Source organism: Vidua macroura, chromosome 8, assembly GCF_024509145.1.
Source record: "Vidua macroura isolate BioBank_ID:100142 chromosome 8, ASM2450914v1, whole genome shotgun sequence".
NCBI classification, from domain to species: Eukaryota; Metazoa; Chordata; class Aves; order Passeriformes; family Viduidae; genus Vidua; species Vidua macroura.
The window spans coordinates 4549850-4571527 of record NC_071578.1 but is presented as its reverse complement, the minus strand read 5'-3'; the positions used below and the strand labels follow the sequence as shown (position 1 = coordinate 4571527).

The 21678-nt window shown below is 37.4% G+C and overlaps 1 protein-coding gene across 5 annotated transcripts in view; it reads left to right on the top strand.

The window, feature by feature from the left end:
* PLEKHA1 (pleckstrin homology domain containing A1) overlaps window positions 1-21305 on the top strand; it is a 31466-nt gene extending 10161 nt beyond the window's left edge. For 2 of the 5 annotated variants that reach the window (XM_053983539.1, XM_053983541.1), the window contains exons 2-12: window positions 3667-3827; window positions 5181-5237; window positions 5986-6031; window positions 7435-7532; window positions 9915-10046; window positions 10883-11026; window positions 11931-11999; window positions 14105-14169; window positions 14970-15033; window positions 15379-15468; window positions 18753-21305. In XM_053983539.1, coding sequence (XP_053839514.1) covers window positions 3687-3827; window positions 5181-5237; window positions 5986-6031; window positions 7435-7532; window positions 9915-10046; window positions 10883-11026; window positions 11931-11999; window positions 14105-14169; window positions 14970-15033; window positions 15379-15468; window positions 18753-19082 — 1236 coding nt within the window. In that variant the 5' untranslated portion in view covers window positions 3667-3686 and the 3' untranslated portion in view covers window positions 19083-21305. Of the gene's footprint in view, window positions 1-3666; window positions 3828-5180; window positions 5238-5985; window positions 6032-7434; window positions 7533-9914; window positions 10047-10882; window positions 11027-11930; window positions 12000-14104; window positions 14170-14969; window positions 15034-15378; window positions 15469-16588; window positions 16660-18752 lie in introns of all 5 variants that reach the window. The other 3 variants (XM_053983543.1, XM_053983542.1, XM_053983544.1) reach the window with 3 other exon arrangements.
* Window positions 21306-21678: the final 373 nt, after the last annotated feature.

The following is a 21678-nucleotide window of genomic DNA, read 5'->3' as shown; positions in this document are numbered from 1 at the left end:
ATGTGGGAGAGTTTGAGCTGTGTGTTATAAATGGTGCAGAGGAGATGCTCGTGTGCCTCTGCAGGTCCTGCTTGTGCAGTCATGCATTTACAGTGAGACTGGGGAAGGTGATCTGGGATTTTTATTTTTAGAGGTGCCCAGGAGGCCAGGCAGCCCTCAGTGTGGGATATAAATGTTGGGGAATGTCACTGTGTGTTGTACCTCAGAGGAAAAGAGTGGGGAGAGGGGAAATCTGAGAGAAGCTGGGCTGGTGAAGTATGGACCTCCTAAATTAGTACCCTGCTGCTGGAAAGAGAGATGTAAGGCTTCAAAAATAAGTGACACCTCCTGTTTGCATTCTAACACAGCCCTCCAGGAATGAATTTCAAGGAGCTGGGAGTTCTTACAGTGTGTTACTATACAGCACAAAATGGGTTTTCAAGAGCATCTTTGTTTCTGGAGGACTGTGGCAAGAACCAGGAGGAAATGGGCCACAGAGATGTTTTTCCTGGAGTAGCATAATGTCATTGACCCACATCTCCTTTGCAGGGAGGGGAGGCAAAAGAAAATGAAATTGTATGTGATTGTAGGATGCCTTCAGCCTTCCTAAGAACTCATAATCTTTTTATAATGCTTCATTCTAGAAGAGTTAATTGTTCTGCACTGCAGAAAATAACTAAGGCTGCATGTAATAATGCTGTAAAAGGTACAGACTTGGAGATTTTTTTCATAATTGCTTCAAATAATTTAATGAAAAATATCATCTATGCAAGACATGACCTGTGTTCTGAAGACATTTTTAAGTTGAAGTTCTGATGAATTCTTTGGTTAGTGGTCTTCCAGCCAGATTTCCTATGCTGAGGAATTAGAGTTCTGCAATTCCTTGTATGAGTCATGGCAATTCCATCAATGCTTTTTGGCTCTGTCTAGAGTTGTCAGGAAGGGGATCACGGTGGTGGCTCTGTCATGTGTTCAGTCCCTTTAGTAACTGGAAGAAAGGCACAAATTGATTTTTTTTTTTTAATGTGCATTGCAAATTGTGGTTTATTAATGAAGGTTGAATAGAATTGCTATTAATTTACAGGGGAATCTTGCCAAGGTGTAATGGGTGGAAGCAGGCTTTTAAAAATGGAAAACAGTTATATGATACTGTGTTAGTTTTCAATTTATTATAAAGTTAAGAGGGTTTTTTTGTCTCTTATTCTTTAGGACCATCAGTCTTGTAGAGGTCTGTAATCCCATGAGGAATTTTAAACTAATTTGAAGAAAACAGCAATTATACAATTTACATTTTTACATTAGTGCTACTTTATGTTGTATATTCATTAGAGCATAGAGTAGGTGCAAACAGTATCATTTTGAAGGCTAGAAATTAGCTAGTAGTACTTTGAAATAGAGAATCTTTATTAATTTAGGTTTGGAAGTTTTTTTCTTCTGTGAGAATTGGTTTACTGATAAATAAGAAAAAGCTTCTGAGTTTTGTCTTTTGCCCTGGAAAAAATAATTCAAGTATTGGAGTAGTTCAGCTTTAGCTAATTGTATGTTCATAATGGGGCATTATGAGCATTCTCCTTTCATTTTCCTTGAAAGGTTTTCTGAAACATAGATTCTCTTATGGGGGGAAAGTGCTTTGAAAATTCAGTTGGTTTTATTCAAGGATTCTTAATCAATCCAGATCTTGTTTCAAAAACAAGTTTTCCTTGTTTCGTTTTCTTCACATCTGCAGAGAACACAGCTTTAAGTCTGCTCAGACAGGAAACCAGCCACCAATATTTGCTTTTTTTTAGGCACAGGGCTTTTCTGGGCTTCATAAACTGTTGATATGCAGCCTAAAGGGTGTTCTGGAAATGCTGGATGATTTTGTTGAGGGACCACCTGGCACAAATTAGGACAATACTGATAAATGGCAATTTTTATATTCATTTAAATGCAAACAAGGTGTGATGCCAAGATCTGCCAGATTAGAGGTGTAATTCAGAGAACAGCTACCCTTGAGTTTGCCCTCAGATGTGTTTATAGGGAGATGTTGCTTCAGTGTGAAGTGATCCCAAGAGCCTCAATTGAATTACTGATGAATGTTTGTTAAAATAATGATATTGTCCTGAGTGCTCAAGTGTTTATTTTTGTGGTCCTTATAAATATAGCTTGGTTACAGAGCTTGACTTAGATCTGTGATATTTAAACTGTGAGGAACACACCAAGAAAATTTAGATTACCTTAGTAAATTTTCTTCCTTTATTGAAAAATAAACCTTTGCATATTTAAACCATTGTTGCTGGTGATAGACTTTTTAAAAACTGTTTTTCAAAGTGATGGAGTCAAAAATTTGCTTGTGTTCTAATTAGTCATAAAATGACAGCTGTAAATACAATTACACATTTACATGTTTGTATATTGATTCCCCCCCCCAAAAAAAAACCAAAAGTGGATATCTGAGTCCCTAAAATAAACACTGATTCTATCCCCAAAACAATACTTGAAAAACTGTCTCATGTTTTGGTGTGGTATATCAGTATCTAATTACAAATAATTATCAGATGTGTGTCTCATTGTATGTGTATGTAAATGTACTTAAATTGAGTAACCTTAAAAAAGAATTAAAGATAAAGAATTTAAAGAAATGGTAAAATGAAACTCCATATTACACAGTTGAAGCTGGAAAAGTCGGAAAATTATGAAAAATGTGAAGTGCTTCAACCTTCTATGTCTTACGTTAGTATTTTTGGATCTGTACTATTTCTGAATTTTGTAACAAAATGTGAAGACTGAATCATTTCTTTCCTCCCCTGGGAAAGATTAGCATCAAGCTGATTTTTTATCATTTTTAGATGAGTATGCAAATTTATCTTTGGTCTTGCAAGGCTGCCTCTTAAAGTAAAATGATTGTCCCATAAAATAAAAGGAAGCAAAACTTGTGATGCAAAAGGCAGATCCATAAAAGGTGAATGGTAAAATGGTAATAGGTCGGCACAATGCAGCTTTTGATTTAATTTTTTAAAGCAAAACAAACTAAAAAAGAAGAAAAAAAAATACTCCAACTTCTCCCTCAGAACAAAAGCCAAAATAAAAGCCTGGTGCACTCAGACCTCAGTACCATGAGTAGAGGGTGTTCACATCTCTGCTGGTGCACATACAGCTCCATTTTTCCTATTTAATGTATAAGAATGAAAAAATGTCTTCTTAGACACAGCAAGACATGAAGTGCTTTTTGAAGGAAAGAAGAAAAATGAGAACAATGTTTCTAGAAGCTTTTTTATTGCATTTGCATAAGCTAGATGTGAAAAATTGCATTGGGCAGTGGAGCTCCTGACAAAGATTCTTTCTTGGCCATGAGAGGCAATGTCAAAGGAGGAAGTGTAACCCCTCTGCTGTCTCAATTTTGTGCACGTTGTGAAGGAGAACCTTTATTTTTCAGTGATCTTGTCAAAGTCTTGATGCTCATCTGCTGCTTACCACTTGTAACTTTACACTTAGGCTGTTGGATCTGCTAAATACATGCTGCAAAGTATGAAAGTCCTGTCTAAAAAATTCAGTGGTGGTGGTGTGGAGAGCAGCTATGCTTCACTTACCCTTCCGTAGAAACTTCTTGAAGCTGCTGATTGAAACTGCTTAAAATGTCATGCACAGAGCGGTCTTAAAATTAGCAACAAGGAACTTTGCTTACCTCCTGTGCTTTTTGTTGTGCAGTGTGATGTCCAGGGTCAGAAATGCCTTATGTGGATCGCCAGAATCGCATCTGTGGTTTCTTGGACATTGAGGAAAATGAGAATAGTGGGAAATTCCTGCGGCGGTACTTCATCCTGGACACACAGGAGGACAGCCTGGTGTGGTACATGGATAACCCACAGGTGAGCTCTTCCTGGCAGGAGTTTCCTGGTTTGTCTCCATTTTGGATTTTCTAACAAATTGGCAAAAGAAAAATGGGGTTTATTTTTATGGACCTGGAAGCTGGGGCAAAAATCGTTGTGTAAATGAAATAATTGTAAATCAGTTTAATATGAGCCAAATCACACACCCTGGTGTTTAACTCACCTTTAACCTTACATGGCAGTGTGTGGTTTTCCTTGCGTTACACATTGCTTTCCCTGAACAGAATCAGTCATTGCCAAGCAATTTTTAATGAACCCTGCAATTGCAGTCCATGGATGGTGTATGAGTGAGGACAGCTTGTATCCATTGGGATGGGGAGCAGCCTTTAGATAAAAGCTGCTTTTACAATGTGCCTGCCATCCCTGTGTTTCCTAGCAGAGGGTAGAACAGATAATTGCTCAAAGTTTGGGCACAGAGGCAGTGAGAGCATAGGATCCAGGTCAGCTGACAGCTGCCTGCCAGAAGAATATCCATGTACCCTTCAGAGTTAAAAAGCATGAGCCTGCTGTTCAAAGGAACCAGCAAAAACAAAATGTAAATGAAGTGCAGCTCGGTGGATGTGACTTGTGACTGAAGCATTTAGCAGCTCTCACTGAGGAGAAAAAGAATTTCTGCAAGTAACACAGACTTCAAACCTTTGGTCTCGCCGAGTGAAAAGAAGCAATTCAGGGCATGTGGACAAAATCTTGAAGTGCTGTAGAAATTGTAATTCCTTAGAAGTTTTAAGACTTAATGATATTTGCAGTGCACACCCAGGCCTAGGTTAGGCCTTTTATTTTACACGCACAAATGAAAGGGTTTCTTGCAAGAGGCAAATTGAAACTTCTTGATTTTCTTCCACCGCTGCAATTTTGAAGAACTGCAGAGTTCTTGTAACTATGTGAAGGCCTTTCTAAATCCCTGAGGTGATTGGAAAATATGTGAGATGGCCTTTGAAGTATCTGACATAATAGATGAATGTCACTTCTTGTCCCTTCCTCCTGCCCTGGTCAAAGTACATGAGACTCCAACATCTGTTAAGGAAAAAGTATTCTTTCCGGATTTCCTGGATGCAGACCCACAAGAATCCTTTTTCCTCTAGTAAAATACATAAACCTCTGAAACAATTACTATTTGTATTGTTTCTAGCAGTCTTTCTGTTTTTAGTTAACAGATGTGTGTATAATAAACAAGTAGTTTAGATCCTGTTTCAAGCATACATTGTGCATTGTCTATAAAAATATGTAGGATTTTCTTTTTGTTTGTAGAATTACTTGCTTTTTATGCATGAACACTGACTGTGGCATGAGAATAAACTAGTTTCAGTTTGTAACATATGTGATTTGTTTCAGAATCTTCCCTCTGGATCTCCACCTGTTGGGTGCATTAAACTTACCTATATTTCAAAGGTGAGATAATTAATATGTGAGACACTCATTAAATTCTTGGTGGTAACTACCAAGGGCCTCAACTTCAGACACATTTAAATGCCACTTACTCCTTTTGCTTCTGTGATACTCCTGAATTAGAGAAGTGTTACAACACTTCAATAGGTTCAGGTTAGAATAAGAACAGATTAATTACTGTGTTGTCTAAGTTTGTTTAGTGATTTCAAACAGCAGCTTTTTTGTGCTCATAAAATTGACATTTCAGTTCTTTATGAGTATCTGAATTCCCATTAGTCTTGGAGAAAAGACAGGCCATTTGCAAAGGGGAAGATGTCTTTGGGTGTGATACCATGCAAGTAATAACGACTTTTAATAGACAGGACAGAAAAATTTCTAAAAAATATTAGTTCTTTACACTGTGTACACAGTCAGTTCTAAATATGTCTGAAAGGGAACTGTGAACTAAGAAAGTTTCTGTGGTTAAATTTGTAGCAGATACTGCATTAACAAATAAATGGAGAAAAATGCTTGACCTTTTCTTGTCTTTCTGTTAATTTCTCATTCTTCCTTTGCATTTTTGTTGTCAGTACTGCATCTTCCCACCTCCTTTGTTTGTCTTTAATTTTTGTTTGTTTTTAATTCTCTTTATCATTATGCCTAACCACCTTGCTGTACTGCTAATCTTTGAATTTACCCCCTTGAAAGTGAATGAAACTTGTGGTATCTGATGTGTATTCTGTGACATTTATAATCTTAATTTCCCTTCTAGGTTAGCGATGCAACTAAGCTGAGGCCAAAGGCAGAGTTCTGTTTTGGTAAGTTTGGCATGTGCTGTGTGCATCAAGTGCCTTCTTCAGACATTTGGAACAAGGATAATGCTCTGCAGTTCTCGTACCAGCTGCAGCTGGTAGTGTTTAAAAAATACCTTGTATTCACTTTCTTCTTTAGTATGATGGAAAGGTTGGCTTCCTCATAAGGTGTTTTTGTGTTTTTTCATATTGCAGCTTAATGAGGGGTAGGTGAGAGCTGTTTTTTCAGATGTCTGAAATTTTTGAGGCATTAATAAGTAATGACAGTTGTTTTCAGAAATGTGGCCTGCCTGTCAGCTGGGAAGACAAGAAATTTAACTATTGAAATCTGTTTTACTGATGAAAAAGTTGATTTAATTGATCTAAAAATACTGTCAGCCAATGCTCTTAAGTCAAACTTCTGCTTCTGTTGCTGCACAAAAAAAAAATCTTGGGGTGCCTTCTAGGTTTTAATTTGTTTAAAATTTACTGAAGCTTTAGATAATCCTAAAACTCCTCCAGGTTTTAGGGAAGTACCTGGTGTGTCAGTTCAGTGCCATCTACAGATTCCTCTGCACATCTGTGGAGGGCTTTGTCCTCGGCACTTGTAAAGTTTCTCCTGTCAGTGGGCTAGCTGTAAAACACCTTAATGATCCAAGATGCTGGCTTAAATATCTCTAATTTATTAGAGAGTTTTCATACTTTGTAGAGGAAAAATATAAATTTATTTTCTTTATATTCAGATGGTTTTAATCACAGTAAAACCTATTTCAAGAATTAGCCATGATTTTTTTGCAGTTACACTGAAATGTGTTTATCCTTTTTGGATAAAGGATGCCAGGGGTTGTGAGGTAGAGATATAAACTCGTTAAAATATGTTTCTCTGCCAAGTCACTAAAGTAAAATAAAATTTGTGTTGTAGCTGTCTTAAAGTTGTTTGGTCCTGTGCATCGTATACTTAGTAATTAATACTGATTTTCCCAGCAATTAAAAAAAAAATTTAAATAAGTAAATCAGTGACCATAGTCATGTTCATAGTGTCACAAAGGATAACAGATTCTGGGCAGAGGATTAAAAGGAGGAATTGTAGAAGTCCCCAGGTATAAAACTTGTTGCTTGGGGAAATTGAGGAAGAGGAAATGGAACTGTAGAATATTTTGATAAAATTCAGGACTTCATTTCTAGGCCAGAAAAATCGTTTTTCAAAGTTTGTACCATGCCATTTAAGTGGAGAGCTTAAATAATTATTTTTTTAGAATAAAGCAATCAAGTGGATTTATGTGTCTGAAGATGACTTTCTGAAAGGAAACACAGCAGAGTACTTGAATACTTTAAATGGAATTTTCATCTGAAATCAAATCTCTTCATAATGATATTAAGTTTGCTCTTAAATTTCAGTGTTGTTAACTTTTCATAATGGTTTTTAACAGTTATGAATGCAGGGATGAGAAAATACTTTCTACAAGCCAATGATCAGCAGGACCTAGTTGAATGGGTAAATGTTCTGAACAAAGCTACCAAAATCACAGTAAGTGGTTGAGTTGATATTTAGCAGTGCTTTCAAATGGTGACTGTCTCAAGGTGCTTAAATGTAACCTTTGCCTCCAGTTTTCTATCACTACAAACACGTCTTGGCTTGACTTTGCAGTACTTGGAGAAACTATAGGGGACCCCCCCCCCCAAATTTGAATTTAACTTTCTTTTTGGAAATTGGACAAAAGATAATCCTTTTAATTGCAGCTTAGGATTTTTCCTAATAATTTAAAATTAACTGTGCATACTTAATTTTATTTGAAATATCCAGAAGACACTAGCAAGCAATGAAAATACACAAATACTTTTACCTCCTGTCAAAAGTTCTTAAAAGTATCACTAAAATATTGATCAAGCTCCAAAGGCTTTCTCCTGATTTTGCATGACATCCATGTAAAGAAACAGTGATGGTTCTTCTGGTAAATGTTAAATTACTTTGCTGGGTTGTACCAGGACAAGTTGTTATCTCATGATAGAAACCCCCACGTGTTATCTCAGTCTTTTCAGGAGGCAGAAGTTATGGTTTTGTTTTCTCCAGTTTTGGGGAAGTGATGACAGTGAACACTTCTGAGAGCACACCCCAACAAAGAAGGGGTTTTGAGCATGGGTGCACACTTTTGTGTTTATTGTCAGTGACTTTCTCATTTTTGGGCTATCTAAGGATGTTTACCTGAGTTCTTTGCATTGTTTTAGTATAGCCCATTCTTTGGAGTTACAAAAATGCTACTGCTAATAATAAATTTTAAAAAAACAGGAGCATAAATCCTTCTCACTTGTGTTTTTCATAAGGAGGATGCACCACAAGCAGGCTGGAGCTGTTCCCAGTTGAAGAAATTAAATGAATAAATAAATAAATAAATGTATCAATTTAGAGTGAATGCTGTTTATCATCTGTTTATCTTGCATTTTAAATGGCTGGTGAAATCATTAGTATTTTGTCTTTGAAGGAACAAGCCTTTGAACTGTTCATCTCTTCACAGCTCCAGTACAGCATTAAGTACGGCCAATTATTGAATCAAATCATTAAGATCACTCAATTATTAATTTGAATATGAGCATTACTTGCTGCAGATTGTAATCCTCCAAGATTCATTGCATGTTTTAGTCCTCTTGAGTGCTGATAATGTCAGAATGACTGTGAACCTCTGCAGCCTAGCACACTGTGTACCCGTTCTGAGTGCTGTTGGAAAATGCCTTTGTGTGAGGAGGCGGTTGTGGGCTTGGTCTGCAGCATTTCAGTAGGAGTTTGTGACAGCTGAAGCATTTGCCCACAAAGCTGTAGCTACAAGCCCCTGCTCTTGATAGGCTGAGGCTCATGAGTGGCTTGTCCTTCAGTGCTGGACTTGGCTGGGGATGGAGTCCCTGGCCGAGGAGTGGCCAGCAGGGCACTGTCCTGGGCTGACATCTGCTCTCAGCACTGTCTGTACTTCTCTGCAGGCTGCATTTTGTAAAATAAGCACTCCTGGGCACAGGAACTTGAACCACAGACTATAAAGTAGCTTTGGTTTCTTGTCTAGATCAGTTCAGTTCCAAGTTTTGAATGTGTCACAATTTGTGTGTCCTTCTTTCTGCAGGAGTTTGGATGTCTTCTGTAAATACCCAGTAGGTTGCTGGGTGGGGTATTTGGGTGTGAGACTTGATCTCTTCTTGTTGAAGTCACTTCAGATTTGCTATATTAATATTAAAGGTGAAGGAGATTAGAAATAAAAAATGTCTTGTAGTCAGGCATTTCTTAGGTTAAAGAAATTTACTGAGAAAACTGAGTAAACTTTTTAGATCAAAACTCTTATAGGGAAATCAAATTCCTGTGGAGTTTTGATGGCCTTAGTTCCACGTTTGAGAGAAGTATCTAATAGTTACTGATAGGTAGGTAGGCAGGGTCATTTTGAACAGAATTTAGCAATATATGTATGATTAATGGGGGCAGTGACACAATGTTCATGCCAAGTACATGTGAGGACAAATGTCACACTGGTCAGACACCCTGTGTGACCAAAGTCCCTCTGTTTATGGCCTTGCTGGGCTGGCTCTGCAGGCACTGGGGCGTCTCCACTTTCTTACTAAAACTGAAAGCAGCTGAAAAATAAAGAACCAGTTCTATAAATCAGCAGTGCTTCGTGAAAATTAAGTGAAGCATTTCATGGCAAAGCTTGCAACTGATTTCATCCACTGAAATGTCTTTATGGCACCACTTTCCTCTTTAGCACTAAAGCATAGTCATTACAACAAATTTTTGTGTAAGCCATTTTTAGCCTTCTACAGTTAGTGACCATTTGTTAAATCCTGCTGAAAATGCCTCAAAATTCTTGAGTAATGCTCAGGGCTTTTTTTTTTTTTTTTCATGAAACTGATGTCAATTCTCACATTCCAACTGCAGGTACCAAAGCAGTCTGATCCTCTCTGCCAAATGGATAATGCAAATCGTCAAGCTGAAAGCCCAGGGGGAAAGAAGCAAGTCTCTTACAGGACAGAAATTGTTGGTGGTGTTCCCATCATTACACCCACCCAGGTAATACCCTCCAAACGAGTGGATTATTATTTAACACACAAAACTGTACTTTTATATGCATCTTTTATTCATACTGAGTGGGGGTTCTGAGGATTTTATTCCCTTTATACAAGATTTTAAAGAATTGCTTGAGTACCCTTTTTTTTTTTTTTTTTGCTCACACATACTTGTTAATATAATAATTAGATTTTTGTCTGTGTGAAATTAATTGTTGGTGTTGACAGTGATGAAGTTTTGCCCCTTTAACAGAAAAAAGGGGAAAAAAGTTGTAAGGAAAAGTGGGAAGAAAAGTTTGAGAGGCTGGACAAGCTTATGGAAGTAGAATCTGTGCAGTGCTAAATATAGAACTGGATCTGTTGCTGAAAGTTTCCTGAGCTGAAAATAATTACAGATTAGATGAATATCATGTAAATGACATGTATACTCCCAAAATGCTTTAAAAATTTGGTAAATTCTGATGCCTTGTAGTCCTAGAAATAACTTCTTGTTTGCTGTAGCCACCTCTAGTGTTTTGCCCATGTTACAAGTTTGCACTAAATACATGCATGAGTTCAAATCTGTACCTTTTTTTTTACTGAGTGTTTGTCAATATTATTTGAAAGTACTCAGCACATTCGTGGTTTAGTTTCTAAGAGCAGCTTACAAGGACTCAGCCCTTGGGGAATCTCAGTTGTCTCTGGAAATCAGTTAAAATATTTTGTTATTTCAAATTGGAAATGAGATTTCTGAACATGGGATGATAAAATTATTTCCTATTGTAACTACTATAGCTATTCCTTGACCTTTAGAAAAATAAAAACTTGAGAGTAGTCTGAACTCTCCTGTGTTTTTTCTAGAAAGAAGAAGTCAGTGAGGGCAGTGAAGGGGCTGACAGGAATTATTTGAAACGGTCACAAAGTCACCTTCCTTATTTTGCTGCTAAGCATCCCCCAGATAATGCCATTATCAAAGCTGGTTACTGTGTCAAACAAGGAGCAGTGGTAAGTATTATTAAAAACAGAAGAAAAAACAGAAGAAAAGTGATTTTATTACTACTGACAAGAATAAGGATTAACTAAAGATAAAATTTATCCTCCAGTAGCACTTAATTTTTATCTGTGTTACTTCTTTTCATGACGTTCTTTAGGGTTGTGTTGTTGAAGATACTTTAGAGATGCAAAGTGTGTGCCCAGACTTCCATGTTAGTGCATGCAGCTGGGAATTCTCCTGTTCTACATTCTGTAGAGATCCTTATTTTGCTTACTAAAACCATCTAGACTGGGACAGAAGTTCAGTGCTTGCTTTTTAAATCAGTCAAATGTTTAGGAAAAGCTGATTCAGTTCAGAGGAAGAACTGTACATCTTATCAGACTGATTAACACAAGTGGAGCTATTCATGTGATGCCTTGCTAGAAGAAGGAACAGATAGTTTAGATTAAGCAAGATACACATCTTTGAGTTCTCAGACTCTTTTTATCTTGGATTATGAAGCTTCTTTTTGTGACATCCCTTTTTTAGTTAAAAATAAACTAGAAACCTGTGATGTATTGTCTTCCAGTTTTTCCTACAGAATTGTTCTGCTGCTGAGTTTCTACAGTTTAAAAAAATCTTAGAAAATAGTAGCTTAAAGAATTTTTAATTTTTTCAGCTTTCAAAAACATTAATTGTGCAAAGCATGCATAATTATCTTGGGGACACTAAAGATGCAAAATTTGTAATTATAATAAACTGCAATGAAGACATTACTCAAAATTAATAGTTATGAATAAAAAGTAATTACAACGTATTATATAGTATAAATAAAAACTATAATGCTAAGTATAATTCAATATATTCATAATTCATGACATGTAAGTATCTTTTATTTTATATATAAAATATATAATTTTTTTTTTCCCTTAACAGATGAAGAACTGGAAGAGAAGATACTTTCAATTAGATGAAAACACAATAGGATATTTCAAGTCTGAACTGGTAGGTTTCCAATTCTGTGTTATTTTCCAGTGACAGTTGCAAGGAATATGCTTGTGTTTGAGAAATGTGCTCTGCTGCTCCTGCTGTTCTTGAGTCAATACTATAATAAGTTTTCATGATTGGGAAGAACAAAAAAATTAATGGGGCAACTGTTCAATCTGTTTGGCAACCTGCCTGTAGGGCACTGAAGAACAGTAATAAAATTTACTCTACAGTCACCCTGATTCTTGTATTAGTACTTTGTCATTTTACACTTTCATATAATTAATTGTGTTGTTGAAATAGCTGATCACTGTGGGAAAGACAAAACTGTGATCTTGCAATTCTTCATTTAAAGTTAGAATTATGCTTTATCATCCAGATGATGGGATCTTCTCCCACACAATTGTTTCACCAGGGCAGCCAAGATGGACAAAAAACTCTTTGATTTTCTGTTCAACAGCAACAGTTGCAGAGTTTATTTTATTTTCATGACCTTTCTTCTTCCCTTGTCACTCTAAGTTTTTGGCTGATTTTGACCAGATGTTAAGTGCCTTCAGGCTTCATTTAAAAATTAAATGGCTGATTCTGAAGATAGTAAAGTGTGGGATTCCTTTCTTGGGAAAACAGACTAAATGTAAGAAAATCTGTACCTAAGGAATGAAACTTGAGTTGTAGAGTATTAAGGAGAATTGAGTTTACAGGCCAAACATAAGATGTAAAATGTCAAGAACCCAAATTTCAGGCTGTTTCTGAAGTTAACTTTGATTTCATTTCTAATGAGGGCGTCTGCAACAGTAGCAGGGGTTTGATCTTGCATCATTATCTTTGTTAAGCTGTCAGCAGAACAATTCTGACTCATTGCCTAGAAGAAACCCTCTATTTTTATTTAAAAAACAAACCTGAGTTCAGATTGCTCACAAACAAGTTCTAACCCAGTGAAGAATTGTACTGTGGGAGAGTGTAATAGAAGGATGGTAGAAATCCTCTCACTTTGAGTGTTTCATCGTGTTCCTTGAGCCTGTGCCAGTCCACAGGAGCATAGTGGAATACAGGCAATATGAGACTCAGAAAATGATCATTTCTGAGCTGGGCTTTTCCCTCCAAGAGGTGTCTGTACTCCAGAGATTATCTTCACAGTTGATTTTTTTTCACAGTATTACTTTGAAAGTGCATTTTAATAGATGATTGAATCTAAGAACAGCAGAGAAGAGATACAAGGAGCACAATAACTGAAAACATTGGGTTTTAAACTTTCTACATTTGATCTGCTAAAGAGCAAAATGATCTAATGAAAACTGCTCTTGGAGGATGATTATATTTGGGTGACATTTGCTGCTTGCTCAGCATAAATCTCCTAAGCATCTGTTACAGAAATGGTAGGGGAAGTCATTCCAGAGCTGAAAGCTTTTGTTTTATCTGGAAGTTGTAGCCAACTGAAGCAATCCATTGTAACTGGGCTTAAAACACAGTAGGAAGTAAAATAAGTTGTTGTTTGTTTGTAGTTTACTGCAACAACCACTGGAAAAGAATAGTAAGGTCATGGGAAAAGTGAAAGTGTTTCTGTTTGAATGTTCTCACTTTTTTCCTGTGGTGTGAAACTTTAACACTTATTTTTGTTATGGTAACAGAATTTCTGAATGCTTTGAGAGTACTTGTTCTTTTACAGGTGTTAAGGACTGGTTTCTTTGTAGTACTTTTAATTGTATTTAGTATAGGATACAGTTAATCTTACTTACAGCCATGTCATGCAGTCCAATTAACATAGCATCTTCTATGGTAGCATTTCATAGCAGATTAATGTAATTAAAATTTGAATGAAATGAGCTGCTTGAGGTCAGGATCAGTTGTCTGATCTGGTTAGGGGAAGAGGACAGCATGGTTGTCTTCATTATAGTATGGAATTAATGTTTTGGGAGGTTTTGCTTCTTGATTTGTCCTCCTCTTCATTGCAAGAGCCATGGTTGGTTTAATACTTACAAAAGCAAATGAAATTTTGGTTGGCACCACTTTTTCATAGTGACTGCCTTGAAAGCCTCATTTATGTAAGACTGCTGCTGTCCTGGCCTCTGGCTTTCTGTTCTAGTTGTTAGACCCACTGCACTAAATCATGTTTCTTTTTTCAGGAAAAGGAACCTCTCAGGGTTATACCACTTAAGGAGGTCCATAAAGTTCAGGAATGCAAACAGAGGTGAGGAGGGAAGCACTGATGTCATTACATGGGATGGAATTCCCTGCTTGGTCATGGCCAGGCTGCTCCTTGGAGAACTGTTCAGTAACTACACTTGATGTGTGCATGTGGGGTGTTCTTTCCTTATGGGACAGCACATTGTTTTGTGCATTAAATGGGTTTTGAGGGTTCTGTATTAATGTGTGTTTCAAACTTGCAAATTTGGACAAGGGCAGAACAAGGGGATATCATGGAACCAAGAGTTAGAGATGTGTGGGTGCTGTCTGATCTGAGACAGCAATTTCAGGAGTCTCTATTCTGCTTACATAATCTCTAAACCTTTAGAGGACATTAACTCATGTTAGATGGATGAATCTGGCTGAGAACACTCTTCACCCTGCTGTTTCCCTCCTACCAAATGGCAACATACTAAAGAATAATTGCTTTTGTAGCACTTGAAAGATACCGATTTTTCTATTTTTTCTTTAGCAGACTACTTAGAGAAATTTGACTAGAATGATAAATATTTTTGAACTTCACATAGGATTTAGAATGTTCCAATTAAAATGTATGATAAATATTTTTAGACTTAATGCTATATGATTTTAAATGTTCCAATTAAAAATACATGTAGTAGCACATGTGCCACTGGTAAACTAAAGAGTCTTAGGGCTAAAATTAGTAAAAAACCAATAAGAGTGATAAAGAAATGCAGAAGTCAGACAGCAAATGCTCTGATTCTCTGCCAGTTCTTCAGTCTTGTTAAAATACAGTGGGAAAGTTGTACTTGCTTTTGAAGTATTTTTGTATTTCATTTGCAGTGATATTATGATGAGAGACAATCTCTTTGAAATTGTAACAACTTCTCGAACCTTTTATGTGCAGGTAATTTCTTTTTTTAAACTTCGGGCAAACCCAAGAGACTGCCAGAGTTAAATACACTTTAGAAGTGAAATAGCAGCACTTCTTCACTTTGACCATGCCATGATTTCCAGGGGGAACGTGATCTTCAGGACATTTTATTTATTGCTTTATATAGCTGTATACATTTTAAGTAACTTCAGAGTAAGAAATGTCTGGGTTAAGAAATAAAGTCTGCCTGTAAGAAATAAGGTCCCCGTGTGTTTCAGTGGCACACCGAGCAGCAGGGTTAGGTTGTGCTGCTGCAGGTGGTGGGGCAGTGGGCAGGCTGAGGGCTGCTGTTGACCATGGTGTTGTTGTTGGCTGCAGGCAGACAGCCCCGAGGACATGCACAGCTGGATAAAGGCCATTTCTGGGGCCATCGTAGCGCAGCGGGGACCGGGCAGATCAGCGGCTTCCGTACGTCACCCTGCACCTCGCTCACAGGGGATGCCATTAGCTCCTGTTCACTCGTGCCGTTCAGTCCTGGTTCTTCCTTTTGCCTTTCCTCTCTCCTGTCCTGTAGTAACGTGGCCTCTTTGCATGAACTTTCAAACATCAAATACTTTGTGTTTTTAATGGAGCACTTTTTTAGTCCTACCTGTGACTTTCTGTGCATTGTTTGTCTCAAACACATAGATAATGCAGTGCTAACCTGGAGAAGTCCAGTATGATCTGTCACTATTACTAGTTTGGGAATTAAAGTAAAACTTTCTAATTCCTGTGAGGTGTTTCTGCTAATTGCTGTGTTTTGCAATCAAATGACAATATTCTAATTTCTTTGTAACAACTCTCACTGCTAAATTGTCATTCTCTATTGCTGATAGTTTATTGTATATACAGATACAGATGAAAATTTAAACTAAGAGATCTGTGCTCACATGAATTAGTTCTTGCTGTTGGAAATGCAGTGAGAACAACGTCTTGCAGTACAGAACTGGGGCACTGTGACAAGTGTTAATATTTCTGAAGCCACGTGGATGCCAGCATATCACACCTACTAGCATTTAAACTGTATTAGTTGTATAGCACAAAGGTCATTAACTTGTGGAAAGTAGTGGAGTTACTCTGGTGTCACAGTGTCTCCAATTATGCCCAGATGTAGCACCAGGAATACTTCACAGTTCAGGTATTGCATGCTGTGTTTTTCTTTTTCTGTCTCTGGGATGTTTTGTAATAACCTGGATATATCATTACCCCCATAATCTGAAATCTAACTATTCAAACCTGGCTTTTGACTACAAATTTGCATTGATACCATGTTTCTGGTAATTCAGACTATGCTCTCAACCAATTTTTTGGTAGCTGCTTCATGCTTTTAAATAAAACTTCCTGATATAAATTTTCTCTTTGTGGGGGCAGTGAAAACACGCAGGTAACTTTTCTTTCTGTATGCTTTTTTTTCCTGTGGTTTTTTTCTTTTTCGTGTGGGGCTAACTGAGCAATGTAGCTATGACTGTCTGCATCACTTCTTGTTCCCTCTGTTGTCCTCTCTCCCAAGTCCAGGTGACTCTAATCTTAGCTTTGCACTGTGTTCCAGATGCGGCAGGCCAGAAGGCTGTCGAATCCTTGTATACAGAGGTATACATCAAGAACTGGTGAATGCAGCACGTATGTGGGCTCTCATGGAAACTTGCCTTCTTAACAGAGGGCTAGGGCTAGACACTAATTTGCACTATAAAACAAACTAAAAAAATAATGCTACCTGTTGTCATTACCATTACTGAAAACTAACTCATCAATAATATCGTTCACTCACAGGTTTGCACTGTTTTTTCTTGCTTTCAAAATGATTGGAAATGAAAAACACCAAAACCACTGCTTATACATCAAAGCACAGTAAATATTTAAACATAAGTGATGTCACTTTAATAGGAAAGTACTAAAGCTAATTTGCATGAGAGTTCATATTTCCATTTTACTTTACATTTGTTTTGAAACTGCGCAGAAGCGAGATTAAATGGAAGCTGCCCACAAACTAATACAGATGAGTGCACACAGAACATGCACGTTGTAACTCCAGGATTTGGAAGGGTCTGTAGTAGCCTGATCTGCATGGCTTATGAGACCTCTGCCTGAAATGATTACTTCAAACATAGAAGCATTATATCATAATGCATAATCAATACCCTGTTCAAAGCAGGGCACCTAAGGAGTAGTGCAGCAGCACAGTCTCTTAACTGTGAAATTACAGCCAGTGTGGGTAGTAAAATCTGAGTATCCTTCAGGGCAGCATAGCAAAAAAATTCAGAGCTCTTGTCCTAATATCCTTTTTGTCCTATTTGGTGAAATTATTAAAAAATAAGAAGAACAGTAGGTAAATCAGTGAATCATAAGTTCTTCTAAAGCAAACTTTTTTCCTTAAGTGGAGTATCAAGTCAGATATGAAATAAGGCAGTAAAAATGATGTGAAATACTTTAGTGAAGTTGAACACCAAACACAAGTCCAAAAAAACAGTTGCACAGGTTCATCCAATAACATTAAGCTCATTTATAAAAAGAAATATGGTAGTACTTGGCAGAATCCATTTTGATTAAATTTATTAATTCATATGTCATGAGAATGTCAAAACATTCTAAAATAAACTTGAAAAACTACAGTGGAAAAAATAAGTATTTAATTTAGGATGTATATTTGCATCTTGGACACACATCTGTGATGGGTTTGGGGTTGTTTTTTCTTTTGCTAACAAATGTGCTTGAGAAATGCCTTGATTTGTGTGTGCACATGGGCTGGCAGATTCCTTTAATTCCTGGACTAACAATGGTGATGGCAGAACTGGCAGCAGCTGCAGCTCCTAATGCACACACAGTTCACTGCAACATTACACAGCATTTGGATCAGAGCATTTCAAACCCTGCTCTGCTCAGGGATTTGAGACATCCTGACAGAACTGATGGATGCAGCGCAGAGCCCAAGGAACATCTTGTTCCTCTTCAGGAGGTTAGGCTATCCCAGGACATCCAAGTGGCATTCCATGCCTGTTCTTCAGACAACTAAATCATTCCTGGGTAGTCTGGGGACTTGTTTTTGTCAGTAAGTAAATGGTGGAAGATATTTTGGTAGCTATGTAAAGGTCAGCAGGATAATGATAATAAATGTAAAACAATAACTTGCATGGAAGGAGTAGATTAAGTATCAGTTTCTTTTCTAGGTCATTAACTTTGGGAATTTTTATATAGTCTTGATAGCCTAAAATTTTTGTTTGGTCCTTGGGAGAAATTGGGAAGATGTGGTGCTCCAAGAGCAGGGAACAGTAAAATGTACATTATTTCAGGATCCAGGATATGAGTGCTTGATTTATATTAATAGGTCTGAATACATTTTTCTTTTGGAAAGATGTGACTTTCAATGGCCTTTAAAGTGTGCATCTTCAAGGGGTTATTTAACATCTTAGTGAAATGAGGAGCCTCAATTTGCTGGATTAAAGTCTACAGAGCTGCTATGCTTGATTTAAGAATTTAATTTCATTAAATGCAGCAGCTGATGTTGCTGTCACATCCTGCTGTGAGCTCACACTCAGTAAAGCAGTGCCTCAGAAAGCACCTGCCTCCTGCTGCCGTGGCTGATGCTTCGCTTTGTGTATTTTCTGTCTCGATTTTTTTTTGTTTGTTTTTTTTTTTTTGTGAGTCTGAAATCTGAAACTGCATCTTTCCAATGTGCCGTCAGCCACTTCATCTGACACATTCCCTTCTTTTTCCAGGAGCATCCCGAGTCTTCTCCCGAACCCGGCCGTGCTGTCCGTCCTGCCGTCCCAGCCGCAGCCAGCTCACATTCCACAGCCCCTCACAGCAGCCCTCTGGTCCCAGCCCCTCACCCCAAACCCCCTGCCTTGGAGAAGCGAGGATTTCACGAGTCTTTTACCAAGGCCAAGCCAAGGAGCTACAAGATCCAGGCTGTCGCTCCAAGAGAATCAACTTCCAAAGTGACTGAACGGGGCCCCTGGGAACCCCGGAGCAAAAATGGCACTCAGGAACAGGATCCTGGCCTCGTGGATCTGGATGATGCAAGCCTTCCAGTTAGTGATGTGTAGGGATGGAAGCGTTTGGAGAATGATCCATTTGTTCGGTCCTTTAATTTCCTTGCTCGGACTTTGAACCAAAGAAAATTCCAGGAAATGAGAACAAAAAAAAAACAAAAAAATACAAACCGGAGCACTGCTGTTATATATATGTGTGTGTGTGTTCCTGTGCACACATGGGTATATATAATGTGTTTGTGTGTTGCCTTTCAGCTGAGGGTCAGAGATGGACCTTAGGCATTTTCTCAAAGCCTGATAGTAAATTGCTTACTAGGGAGGGGCCAAACTTCACAGTTTAGGGGAAAAAAAAAAGCCCAAAATGCATTAAAAAAAAAAAAAAAAGTACTTCTGCAAGTAAGCAAGGTACCAGCAACTTCTAATTCCTAATCTGGCAGGTTTACTAAATTTGCAACTAATGCTCTATTTTGGAGAACTTGTTGCCAACAAATGTGATTATTTAATTTCATCTTAAACTACAGTAAGATTTTAGGCATATATGAGAATTTTTTCTCTCCGTAACTTTCAGATACCAGGAAATGCACAAAGTGTTTCTTCTGTTCTTTAAGATCAACAGTGTCAACTGATTTGTTATCAGAACAAGAATTCTGAACTCCCTTGGAATTCTAGCTATGGTGCTGTAAAATTTCCACTAAAATAATATTTTGAATAGTCAGCCTATTTTTGATGCACTCCTAAAGGTGGGTTATAGCCTTTTGCACATTTGGATTTCCATGGACTGCATGTATTGGTGTTTTGGAGGGGGGAGAAGAGAATTTGGACTTTGGAATTTGGACACTTTAGATCTTTTTAACTAAGTAGGGTTTATGTTGTGTTACATTAGGCTTTGCAGCAATTATGTTTTTTTAAATGTTTAAATGTATTGTTTGGTTACTGTTTTGAGAATGATTTCCTTCCCAGTGCTTTGTGAGCAGTTCTTGTTTCTGTATTGATCAGTGGAAGAGCTCCTTTAGTTGTGTTGTTATTGGTACTGAACTGTTCCTAGTCCTGCAATCGTGGCCTATAACTTTTGGTGCACTAAGAATCTGAAGTGCCTGTGTTTTCTCTCACTTTGTTGAAACACTTTTGGGTTAGTGATGTACACAGACCATTCTGGGTTTGAGCGTTGGCTTGGAGTTGCTCTGGATAGCATAGTTTGAAACAGCTCTTTAAAACAAGATTTATGCCAGGGGTACCAGTGTTCTGGTGTTGCACCCACTGCTGTGCAATATGTGTTCTTAAAAAGTGAGTATTTGTTGTTTGTGTACATTGTGTTATGGGGCATCGGTGATGCCAGCGAGGAGAACCTTTACATTTCAAATGTTGGATTAGGTGGTGTGTACTTTTCATCATTTTTGGAAAAAAACCATTTGCTTTAATCCCAACCCCACAAGTATCTCATGCTGCTGCTTACTGTGATCCCAATTGTCCAGCTTTGTGAGACTTCCTTTGTCTGCTGGAACCTAAGATACATATCAGGCAAGTCCATCTTCTCTCCAACTTCCAAACTGACTTCTTGAGAGATATGGATGGCTTTACCACAGCAATTTGTTGATCCCAGGACAGAATAATTGGTGTCATACAAGAATGGAATATAACAAATTTCAAAACCTTAAAAATTATATCAGCACCTTCTTTTGGTTTTGGTTTGGTGTTTTTTTTTTTTTTTTTATCCATAAGCTAACTAACCATTGTCTTAAGGCAGTGGTGTCTGTAAATTACTGGTTTTGTTTGACTTTAGATATATGTGAAAACTAGCACAAAATTGGAAATTACTGTAAATGTCTGTACTAGTATTGTAGGTTTTAATTTCTATAAAAATAAACCATTAGCTCTTTAAAAGCTTATTTTTTCACAAGTACATTCTGTGTGGAAGACACTTTTGCATTGTAATATTTTTACTGTAGTCTAACATCTGAAATCACTTGCTCTGGTACAGCTTTCACACTGCATGGTCATTTTATTGTATTTTGGTATTGGCAATTTTACACATTGGGTGGAGGTAAAGCAGCTCCATTATGGGACTTAGAAAAAGAGGGAAAAAGAGAAAAACGAAAAAAGAAATGAACTGCTGTTGTAGTTCAGTAGCATAGGGAAATATTTGTGGTTGGTCACTGTCAGGGTCTCCTATTTATCAGTACTTTTATAAATCTATGAAAATTGTTAAATTATTTTAGAAACAGTGCTGTAAATATGTCACATTTAAATTGTCAATAAATCAGTTTGGGTAACTTAAAATCTGGTTGAGTTTCTTTGCACCATGGCAAGTATTTGGTCAGAGCAATATATTCTTTTTCAGTGTGTAAGAGATCAGATTCTCCTTTATTCAGCCATAGCATCTCTAATTCTTCAAATCTAATCAGGCTGTGTAGCTTAAGAATGAAATTGGACAGACTGAGCTGATTTTCTTGTGCTAATCTCAGTTTCTTCTGTGGAAGTTTTACATGTTATGCAAGGGATATTGATAAAAAAAAAATTGTAGCATGGATTTTTCTGTCTTTATACTGATGGATCAGCAGGGTTCTCTCAGAAATGGTTTCCTGAAATCCAGACTGGCCACAATTACCCAGATTCCACTGCCCCCACCTGGCTGTGCACTCTGCCCCTTCAC